Source organism: Nansenia antarctica, assembly GCF_963989245.1.
Source record: "Nansenia antarctica genome assembly, chromosome: 18".
NCBI lineage: Eukaryota > Metazoa > Chordata > Actinopteri > Argentiniformes > Microstomatidae > Nansenia > Nansenia antarctica.
The window spans coordinates 10,391,622-10,404,121 of record NC_137691.1 but is presented as its reverse complement, the minus strand read 5'-3'; the positions used below and the strand labels follow the sequence as shown (position 1 = coordinate 10,404,121).

Here is a 12,500-nt window from a genome sequence, read left to right as displayed (position 1 = left end):
TCTCCCTCTCTTCTCTCTCTCTCTCTCTCTCTCTCTCTCTCTCTCTCTCTCTCTCTCTCTCTCTCTCTCTCTCTCTCTCTCTCTCTTCCATCTTCCTCCCTCTGTTACCTCTGTGTAGTGCCGGACGCTCCCAAGTTCTTCAAGATCGTCCAGCGGAGCTCAGACAGCATCCACCTGGAGTGGGACAAACCTCTGGAGCCCAACGGAATCCTGCTTGGATACCAACTCAAGTACCAGACAGGTGAGCTGTAGGATAGATATGATTACAGATAGATATGATAACAGATAGATATGTTTACAGATAGATATGATTATAGATAGATATGATTACAGATAGATATGTTTACAGATAGATATGATAACAGATAGATATGATTATAGATAGATATGATTACAGATAGATATGTTTACAGATAGATATGTTTACACATAGATATGATTACAGATAGATATGATTACAGATAGATATGATTAGAGATGGATATGATTACAGATAGATATGATTACAGATAGATATGATTACAGATAGATATGTTTACACATAGATATGTTTACAGATAGATATGATTAAAGATAGATATGATTACAGATAGATATGTTTACAGATAGATATGTTTACAGATAGATATGATTACAGATAGATATGATTACAGATAGATATGATTACAGATAGATATGTTTACAGATAGATATGTTTACACATAGATGTGTTTACAGATAGATATGTTTACACATAGATATGTTTACAGATAGATATGATTAAAGATAGATATGATTACAGATAGATATGTTTACAGATAGATATGTTTACAGATAGATATGATTACAGATAGATATGATTACAGATAGATATGATTACAGATAGATATGATTACAGATAGCTCCCTTTTCGATAGAAATAAGTGTGTTTTTTCTTCTTCTTTCTCCGTGTGTGTCCTGTAGTGAACGGGACCAGGGTGGGTCACCTGCAGGTGGAGAGTTTCTTCTCTAACGTGACAGAGTTCACCCTCCGCCTCCCTGAGAGATCCACGCGCTACAAGTTCTACCTGGCCGCCGTCACGCAGGTGGGCGCGGGGGAGGTGTACGCCGAGGAGTCGCCACACTTCGCCAACGAGGGTGAGTCACGCACACATGCACACACACACACATACACGCACGCACACACACACACACGCACCCACACACACACACACACTCTCTCTTTAGACTTTACACCGTACACACACACACACACACTCTTGCAAACACACTCAAATGTAATATACACATACACACACACGCACACGCACACACACACACACACACACCAACACACATACACAATACACAGTATAAACACACTCACAACCATTCATAAAAGGTGGATGTTTCTATGCTAACCTTGCCTCTTTAGAGAACATAAGGCTAGCTGTTAGCATAACAGTAACATCCTGTAGTTGTTCCTGGATGCTGGTAAGTGAATAGTTTCTTCATACGACGCCAGTTTGCTTGGTTATGGCTTTTCTCTGCCACTAATTATTTCGATTTTACGCCTAATTGAGTTAAGACAAAAAAAACTGCATGGATGATGGTGAATCAGAGTGGTACAGGAAATACTTAAGACTATAAAAGTAATTTAGACTTTAAACCAACTAACAATAACAATTTAAAAAGCCACATACGACAATTAAGGGCGCAAGGGTTAACCTCAAATCTGCTACACATCTATGCTATGGCACTGTCTCAAAGCACACTAACTCTGAGATTAACAATGACTGACAGCCCTATTTGCATATGTCATTATGGCACATATTCATTTGCATGTAGCTGTGTATTTTTAGAAGTATGAACGTGTCGTACCTGTCGCTTGGTACAAGCATACTACATAACAATGTTGGTGTCTGACTCATCTGGTTCATGAGAAGAAGATTTTTAAGTGTTATTTTTTATACTTAAAAAAGGCTGGAAATAGCATGTGGCAGCCATGTTTTTCATCTGATCATGTTGGAATTTGGTACACATCTATGTCATACTCCTGTCTTCAGACTCACCAAGTTCCACATTAATTTACGTAGATTTGCCCGACTTTGCCTCATTTGCATATTTCATTAATTATGGTGCTGATTAATTTGGATGTAGTGTGGTCCTTTTTTGACGTGGGGAATGTTCCTTCTCAAACTGGATAGGGACCAGTACATACTTCTTATGTACCAAGTGTCATGTTGATTGGACTTTCTTTTCTTTTTTTCACAAAATTCAAAATAGTGGAAAATCTGACGCATCTTATCACTCCAAATAGATTTTTTGTTCATCTTGAGGAAATGGATCAGCCAAGTCTTTTTTCGTGAAAACGGAACAGGGCTGAATAACTAACAGTTATGATTACTATGACTACTGCGTGGGCTTGCACCCTAAATATAGGACTTAAAAACAAATGTATCTGCATGAAAATATACAGTATCATCATTTAGTTAGGGATCATTTAGTTAGGGGTGGCAATCATTTTCAAAGACTGTCTCTCTCTGAAGAAAAGACAGCCGTACATGTGTGTTTTTGGAATACCAAAAAGTCTCAAGCTGTTCTTTTCTCTCTCTCTCTGGGAACTAGGTTAGCAGCGTTCTGTGCCACAGCTTTACATTGTAGATTTTGTAAACTGAGATTTTCCAAACAGAAAGGAGCTTCTAAAGCTGTGTGACTCCAGTCGACTCTGTCGTTCTTTAGCAAACACAAGTGTCTTTGTCACACTGACTGGCTCTGACAAAACCCTCTTTCTGTTGAGCCTGACGCTATCTCCAAACCAATGCTGCAATCCGTCATCGACCCCCCTGCAGATTTGACATGACACACACACACACACACTCACTTGTGCATTTTGCATGTATGCGGGCACGCACACACACACACGCATACGCACACTCACACAAATGCGTGCCAACACACACATACACGTGAAAAGAAAACACACACACACATACACACACACACACGCACACTAGCATTGGTAGCAGTCAATAATACTTCGGTCTCCCAGAGTGTAGAATTGCCCAGTGTTCTCCGTCTTGGCTTGTCTCCTCTTTGTCCAGGCGCTCTTTTGTGAGAATGTTCTGTTTTTCTCTCTTTTCTTTCTCTTTTTTGTCTCTTTCCCCTCCCTTGTGGTCGTCTGTGTTGAGTGTCTGTTAACGCTTTCTCTTTCTCTCAGCTTCTCTCACTCTTTTTTCCCTCCATCTCCTCCACCACTCTCTCACCTGTCTCCCCCTCTCTCTCTGTCGCTCCCCGGGTGTTGACAGAAGACTTTACCAGCTCAGGTACTGTAGGTGAGAGATGGCACAGCCTGTCAGCCTGTCTGTCTGTCTGTGTGTCTGTCTGTCTGTCTGTCCACCTTTTATATCTGTTTTTCCATCTGTCTCCCTCCTTGTCTGTCTGTCTGTCCCACTCTCACTCCAATTTTCAGCAGTGCAGTCCAGTTTACATTTTCTCCAAAATTAACCCTCTAGTCATACCATGGGACCCCCTTACAGCTCACAGTGGTACAGTCTCAGACACTTTCCAACCAGCAGGAAACCACAAATAGACATAATAAGAGTTTATTCAACAAATATAACAAACATTTGAATTATTGTTGAGCTCTCAAGAGGAAACTCTAAACAAAGGGGAAATGGTTTTATGCTTACATTACGTTTTTATCCAAGAGCGACTTACAATAACTACATTCGTTGTATATATTCGAAGAGCTCTTCAAGTCAATTACTGACATGAAATACTGTCATGAAACCCCAATCAGCAGATTCTAGATTAATAGACATCAATGAATGAACAATGACTGAATGAACAAACAGTAATATACAGGTTATGTTTTTATTTTATTTTATTCAAGATACTTCAACTTCCACCAATCCATCTAAACAAAGATCCTTGGACTGTAACCAGACACAAGACTCTCTGTTCTGGACTGACCTGCAGTCTGTTAAAACACTGCCCTCCTCATCTCTGTCTGTCTGTCCAACTGTCTGTCCGTCTGTCTGTCTGTCTGTCTGTCTGCCTGCGTGTCTGTGTCTCGCTGTGTGCTTTCAGGGATTGAAAAACCGTGCACAGCACTGTTAAAGTCCTCCGGTTTCTACCGCAGCCTCCCCTGCTCTGCATAAAGTATAAAAACGTTATATAGAGTATAAAAACAGTCCGTTGTAAGTGAACAGATGTAATACCACTTAGAAGTGATTCTCAAACACATATACAGTGTGTGAGTCAAGTATGTGAGTTAATGTGAAGTTTCACCCATCTCCCGTAGTAGCTCAGGAGTCCCCCTTGTGATGTAGTGTGTGTACTGTATGTACAGTATACTTCCATGCTCTATACTTTTACCGTGGTCTGATCTTCGGGCCTTTACCCCCCTGCACCAATCCCTGACGGCGCACCTTTGCACCTTTCCCCCCCCCCCACGCCACCCCTCCACCGAATCATGACATCACTTCCTCTTCCTGGCTGTCACAAGCTTGGTCTTGTGCACAGACGGAGCTGTTTAGAGGGCTGCTGTTGAGGTAGTGGTGTGCCCTTTAAAATGTAAACGTGTTTCCCAATCACATGGAATGCAGTGATTGGGTGGGGGAGGGAGGGAGGGTTGGGGGTCTTGCTTTGGGGGAGGGAGGGAGGGAGGGAGGGAGGGAGGGAGGGAGAAGGACTGGCTTACATTTGGATGTGCTCCTCGTATGCTGGTGTGCTCCAGGGTTTCTCCACCCGCTCGCTAGCCCATACACTCGCTCAGCACGATCACGCTTTCATGCCATCCATCTCCTGTCAATCATTGGCCCCAAAAGTCTTATGCTGCTAGTGCTACCTCTCTTATGCTACTTGCTGTTCTCCATAGACAGAAGGGTGCTGGGTTACAGGTAAGGGCACAGAACACTTTGGGCCACACGGGGGTGAATGTGTGTGTGTGGGGAGGGGGGGAGGGGGGGATCTGGAATCTGCTTAGTCAGGTAAGGTTTCCCTCCTCTCCTCTCCTCTCCTAAGCCACCCCTAAAAGGCAATGCTATTGGTTCTTGACTTTTTCCCGTTGATTGATCGGTGCTGCTTTTTTTGATTGACACGGTTTGTGGCCAATGATCTGTGGCTCGGCAGGGTTGAGCCTGCCTCCTCTCCCTCATCTTCATCCTGACATGGTGGACGTACAGGATGTTTCGGGGGGGGGGACACCGGCATGCAGCGTTTCATACCTGGTTTGGGGAGGGTGGGGAGGATATGCATGAGGAGGAGGGTCGTAAACCCAGAAGGGTTTGTCATTGGTTGGATCCTCCAAATGGCGATGTCCGTCAACCTCAAGGTAAAAGGACGTTGCTAGGCTGCCATGTGTTCACTGAGAAGAGAGGTAAGAGGTGAAAGGCTTCCTGGAAGGGTTTTTGTAACGATTGTAGTGTATTTAATTAGGGATTTCCCAAAAATGTCCTGTTGATATGAAAAACATACCGTAGCATAGCATATGATTTCGGACCCTTTGTTCAGATGGGCTGGATTGGTGAAAAAAAACAACAACAAAAAACATTTAAAGAATGAAAAATTATGGTCATAGCAGAATTTGGCCACTTGAGGGCACTGACACTCCATTTCATGGAGTAGCATTTATCGGCCAATCAAAACTTGGTCGAGCGCTTAGACAGTCATCTCCCATAGGAATCTTATCTTTCAGATAGCTGTTCAAGAACGATCTACCCCACATAGAACACCAACTAGGAGCTTTATTATCTAATCGTTTCTGGTTAGAAAGCGTATTGTTTTAATTTCAACAGCGCTGGTTCTGGGAAATTCTGCAAAACACCTTCACACCTCTGCTCATTGGTTCTTGTCTACTCTATTGGTGTGTGTTGGTGTGTGTGTATACCTGTTATTGGTGTGTGTGTGTGTGTGTGTGTGTGTATACCTGTTATTGGTGTGTGTGTGTGTGTGTGTGTGTGTGTGTGTGTGTGTGTGTGTGTGTGTGTGTGTACGTACATGTCTTTAACCCTCTGCTCTCTTCCCCCTCCCATGTAGTGGAGTCGACAGACATCTCCGTGTCCAAACCTGTCCCAACTCCTACTCCTGTTATGCCTCCTCCTCCTCCCCCTACCACCATCGCTGCTACCACCATTAGTCCCTCATCCACTACCAGTAGCACTACTACTACGACTACTACTACCTCCACCACCACCACTAAGAAGCCTGTGTTGGCCACGACTAAGCGTGCCGATCAGAATGTGTTGGGTACATATTGTTGTTCCAGTCTTGCGTTCAGTTCAGTTTAGTTAGCGTTTTTTTTTTTGTCTCCCGTACAACAAGTATGTTTGGAGTAATAAGAAAGAAATGGCACTTCAAAGTGTCAAAGATGCGGTTTGATTTTTGTTCAGTAGATCGATCGACAGTAGTAATTACTGAAAGGTTCACTGTACGTTATCTTTACAATGTTTCTATAAGAAGGTACATTTTTGTAAGCTATTCGATTGTCTTCTCTTTCCTGACCAGGAAGTAATTATGTTTGATGGGCTGCATTCCAATATATACAGTAGCTATACCATTACCATGTTTTATCTCCTTGGAGGTAGGATATAGGAGAGGAGTCACTTCAGAATATTGGGATGTAGCCATCGGTTCCTTCCTTTCGGTCAGACAGTGAGAATCTGATTTGTATGAGAGAATCTGGTTTTGATATAAATATGGTTATCTTGATGATGTACACAAATAGTACGTCTCTCCCCAAACTTTATGTGCAGGATTTGAATTAAGGGGGTGGCTGAGGGTGCTGGGTACTCCCTTGACATTACTAATCAGGACCACCCCTTTAAATACAAAAATAAACCCAAATCCTGGGCACCCCTCAGGTGTGAAGTGTTAACACATTAATCTGGCCACCCCATACAGTACGTGTTAAAAACATTGTGTAATGTTGACCCCGTCCACGATTCGTTTTTTTTAAGGCCCTTCCCTTCAAGTCAGTGTATAGGCGGAGCGTATCTGTGTGGTTGTTGTAACCTGCCCCCATCCCCTCTCTGCCCCGCCCCCCCCTGCCCCGCCCTGTAGTGGCTCCGGGGAGAATCATCTGGAATCTGACGGTGGAGCCTAACAGTAACTACGCTAACGTCAGCTGGCTAAGCACCTTCCCACCCGACAGCAGCTTTGTGGTAGAGTTCACACTGGACAGTAAGAACCTGACCCAGAGTTTCATCACTAGTAGAGTTCACACACTGGACAGTCAGAACCTGACCCAGAGTTTCATCACTAGTAGAGTTCACACACTGGACAGTCAGAACCTGACCCAGAGTTTCATCACTAGTAGAGTTCACACACTGGACAGTCAGAACCTGACCCAGAGTTTCATCACTAGTAGAGTTCACACTGGACAGTCAGAACCTGACCCAGAGTTTCATCACTAGTAGAGTTCACACTGGACAGTCAGAACCTGACCCAGAGTTTCATCACTAGTAGAGTTCACACTGGACAGTCAGAACCTGACCCAGAGTTTCATCACTAGTAGAGTTCACACTGGACAGTAAGAACCTGACCCGGAGTTTCATCACTAGTAGAGTTCACACACTGGACAGTCAGAACCAGACCCAGAGTTTGTGATCACTAGTAGAGTTCACACACTGGAGTTGGGCACGGAGCTTATACCACGTCTTTGACTGGATGATGAGAATAAACCCAGATTTTCTATCTCTCATCCCTCTCAGTAAGAAGAGAGGACCGCGCAACATGACTGTTGATTAAATCTATTACAGACTAGAGCCGAGTTGATTTTCTGAAGGGAACTGTGATGCCAGGCAGAGAAGAGGGGAATTACTAAAACGACTGGGATGAAAGAAAACCCTCGGATGTATGATGGGCACTCCACTCCACTCCACTCTAGAAATTACACGTTTTATTCATCGTCGACGCTCTCATCTCTATTCATAAACATGTCTGTCGGGCAAGAAATGCAATTTGGAAAAGTAACGCTCAGTTTTCACTCTGGCTCAGCAAGGCAGGCTTGGCTTCAGGTACCTATAGAAGCCCGATTTTGATCTAACTGGCTAGCTTCCCAACGCTGTTGACAAGGGTGCAATAATATTCAGAAGCTTTTCTAGTGAATGATTAATGCATTGTTTTATCGCACCACAGCTCTCAATTGCACTTTTATTGCAGTTTTTTGTTCCTAGGAAAGTCCGTAGCTAAAGAGTTTTGGTTCCATTGTGTTTCTGCACCCAGCCGTTAGACAGTGTAGAAGTTCCCGGAAGCAATTTGTATTACGGCACAGAAGTTCCTTTCAGAAAATCTTATGTTATGCTGAGAAATAAATGATGAGAAGTATTAGTCAGAGAGTTTGAAAAGGGACGAAGACAAAGGAGAATGAGGAATGAAAAATGAAGATAGAGAAATATCGAGAGAGAGCACAAGAGAGAGAGAGAGAACGAAGCCCATCTGATTGATGTTCAGTTTTATTGAGGATAATGAAGCAAACATTTTCCTACATTTCAGAGAACAAGTTACAAGTTGTGTGTTACCAAAGGCGCTGAGGTTACATACTTTTACTAGAAGTGGATAGTTCTCAATCAGGGTGGAGGAAGCAAGACGGCAGCAATTTAGATCAAACCCAGAGGAACCTGCTCTTCTTCTTGCAATGCTGCGGGTGTGCGTGTGTGTGTGTGTGTGTGTGTGTGTGTGTGTGTCTGTGTCTGTGTGTGTGCGTGCGTGCGTGTGTGTGTGTGTGTGTGTGTGTGTGTGTGCTTGCGTGTGCGTCTGTCTGTTTGTGTGTATTAGTGTGTGCGTGCATGCATGCGTGCTTGCGTGTGTGTGTGTGTGTGTGTGTGTCATCATTCCCATTCCAAGGGAGGGTGAGATGTTCACACACGTCTGTGAAGAGCAGGTCCTCTGCAGATGTTTGATTTTTTGATCTGTATTGTCAAAGTGATAACACACAAAATCCCATACTGTGTGCCTATCTCTCCTCTCCATCTCTCTCTCTCTCTCTCTCTCTCTCTGTTTAAAAATACATCTGTGTACTTTCTCATCACACAGTGTCATGATCGACTAATTCCCTGTGCATGCCTCTTCAGTGTCGCTGTGTGTCTGCCTGGCTGTTTCCGATGACTGATTGGCTGGCTTTTTTGATCGGCACACTCACACACACGGCTTTTTCATGCTCACATCAAAGCAAGCTTTCCCCTGCTCAGGAGATCAATGGTCCTCACTTCTGACTGAAACCCTTGAAACTCTTAAAGACATGCAAGCCTTACTTCTCCTCGTAGACAGATCACTGAGATGTATGTGATTGGATTGGAAATGACAGCTATGAAAGGGTTTTCTACCTTATTGCTTCAACCAATCGAACCCTCTCAGATCTGTGGTTGCTTCAGAGAAAGAGGAAGTTGTTGCATTTTTTAATGTAATTCTACACATGGGATTTGGGATTGTTAATGCTGGCCTGGATGGGTAGAAGGGGGGGAGGGTCATATGATTTTAACCCCCTAAAGTCATGTACCAAAAGCACAAGCTTGACTTAAGGATCTCAACCTCTTCCTCATCCTCCTCCTCCTCCTCATCCTCATCCTCCTCCTCTCATTCTCCAGCCATGTCATGCGTGCTTGTCACATGACTGTCACACAGGGTCATTGGCTTGAGGAGATGTGAGGTGTGATGTGGCTGATATGACCAGCTGGTACAGATGAAGGAAAATAATGGGTGTTGACACGTGCAACACACACACACATATACACACACACATACACACACTCACACACGCACGCACACATACAAACAAACACACACACACACACACACACACACACACTCTGTCCTATCTCTCCTTCCCAGGGTCAAGTGACTGTGCTAATGACTAACTCTTAGTACTGACGCCCCCTGTCTGCCACTCCACTAATACCAACCAGATGTAGCCTGATCAGATCTTATCTACAAGCCTGGCCTGCATGCGGTGCTGCTAGCTCATCCTGTTAGCCAAGCAGCGCGACGCCATAACGCCGCACCTCCCGCATACGTAGGGTCATCCCGCACCACGACGGCATGCACGCTATAATCCAAACACCTCGCCCTCTTTTTGGCTGTCGCATCGGATTGACTTGCGCTTCGGAATGAGCATTGCTGGATGATGTCACGGTCATGGCTGCAGCGCGGTCGGTGCATGCCCGTAACCGCCGCCGCCGCGTCCTCCCTCCTTCGAACCGCCACCCGACGTGTGAGACGCGGAGTGTGATCGGCACCTCTCTCTATCTCCAAGGCAACGGGACGGTGAAAAGCGTGCCGGTGAACAGTGTGCCTATTAAACTGGCGGGGCTGATCGAGGGAGCCAAGTACAGCCTGAGGGTGTACTCCCACGAGCACCACAGCATCAGCAGCAAATACGTCACCTTTGAGACCAGCGCAGGTGAGACCACCCCACCTGGCCAGGTGAGAAGGGACAGGGGGCCCGCTGAGCTAGCATGGAGGCTAGTCTTGTGTCTGTGTGGTCGCCGTTCACTTTGAATCAACTCCAACAGAGGTGGCTCATGCCAGGGCCGGGTGAGCTAGCTTCGGCCTGCTAAGAACGGGTCTGTATTAGCCTTTAGCTTTGTCCAACCAAATTGAGGTGGCTGTGAACGAACGCAAGGCTAGGTGAGCTAGCCTGTGCGCTTGTCTGGTTTTCGCATCCGACATTTCTGATAAATCTTTTCTGCTATAGCGAGTCGGTTCAGTGCAGAGAGCCGGTGAGCCAGTGACGTGACAGCACGTGGCTGTATGGAAAACCTTGGACAACCTTCAAGTAGCTACCATGGGGGCACGGGGTGGCACTGGCCACACCCCTGTGATCTGATTGGCTCCCCATGTGCCCCCCCCCCCCCCCCCCCAACGCTATTGGGTGTTGAGAGCTGTCAATCAGTAAAGACGTTCAAGTTTTGCGATCTTTGTTGCGATCGAGAAACAATGCGATATGCAATGTCCATTGCTCCGTTATTTGGTTTGAGATGTACCAACATTCAAATAAGCATATCTTCTTCAGTTATTTTCCGATTTCAATGTATGACACATCATTTAATGCAAAAGGAAAGTATCATTTTCAACCACTTAAATTGAAGTTACTTTGTTTGTAATTGTTCTCAAGGTAGACTTAACAATGAAACGAAGGGGAGATATTCAAGAAGAAGAAACCTCGGGCACAGAACAGTGAAATATCAGTTTCAGAGAATATAATTTTTCAAAAAAGAAACTCAAGATCGGCAGATATGTCTGTAATCTGAAAAATGTTCACTAGTTTGATTATCATTAGTAAAAAATAATCTATATTTATATTGCAATATTTATAAATTGACATCGCTGTAAATAGTGTTATTCTTGCACAATACATTGCACCTACTTAATCTGTCTTAGGCTACTGTTGGTGAGTTTACTAATTCTAACTAAGAGCCAGATGTTGATGAGAATATCAGAATTGGATTCTGCTTCTTTTCATTCCATTTGATACTCTTCAGTTCCAGCACCTCAGCTAAGTCTGATTAGGGATGAGCGGTGGTATTTTCACTATGTTGACTAATGTTGACAGTGCAAAATGAAAAGGTCATATGCACCTTCCTTACAAGGTTGAAAGAGTTAATGTAGCCAACAAAAACACAATGAAGACATAACTACACCGTGTAGCCTAACTGTACAATTTAAGAAAAGTAATTGTTTCCACTTAGTCTAAATGTTGAAGAGAGAGATCGGTGGCGGTCTTCACTTTTGACCACCCCCCAAAAAGTTTTTGGGTCACTTTTGGATAGGCCCTCCAATTTAACTGTTGTCCTGCCCTGTGCCATCCTCCTGAAAATGAACTGGCTCCGCCCCTGCCTTCAACCCTCCACCTCCCCTTCCCCAAACCCCTCAAAATGGAGAAGGTCTACTGGGTCAGACATCTCTGGCGCTCCCTTCACACACTACCTTGAAGGTGGCACTGGAGGCCTGGATTTCCACATGGTTTGATGACAGAAGTATAGATGTTTCTGGAATCTGGGTCTTGCCACTGTCGCGGGGGTCTCTGTAGTAACTACTAGTTGTAGTTTATTGGATATCTCTGAATATCCTGGTCTTACCTGATGTGCATCTGGACCATCGTAACAATAAGGTTATCGGTTTGTTATTTTGATTGAGTTGCTCTTCAATTGACCTGGATATGCTGTTAACCAGCGATTCCCTTGTTTGTGACGTTACGCCCTTATTTGGATTAAACATAGACCAAACTCCATGTAGTAAGAGAACCCCAATGTTGTAATTATCTTTCACTCCAAAATATATCTCTCGCTTTTGCCTCGACTTTTTCCATCACTAATCCTTAAGTGAGTTTTAAATTGAGCCTCGACACTTCACACTTACTGGAGCGTGGCAGAGCTGTGCCGTCAATATCTCACAGACTGTCAACATTTTACATTTTTACCAGACGTGTTTTTTTATCCAAAGCGACTTACAATTAGAAATTCGACAGTCTCCCTGGAGTAACTGAGGGCTAAGTGCCTTACTCAAGAGCACACTAGTGGTGGGATCTGAACTCATGACCT

At 44.3% G+C, this 12,500-nt stretch overlaps 1 protein-coding gene across 1 annotated transcript in view; it reads left to right on the top strand.

The window, feature by feature from the left end:
- Positions 1-12,500, top strand: part of nfasca (neurofascin homolog (chicken) a) — a gene marked incomplete at its 5' end in the record, with an annotated part of 48,880 nt that overhangs the window by 23,268 nt on the left and 13,112 nt on the right. The window contains 2 exon segments of the mRNA XM_080547887.1: positions 119-241; positions 943-1,116. Of these exon segments, the coding sequence (XP_080404013.1) occupies positions 119-241; positions 943-1,116 (297 nt within the window).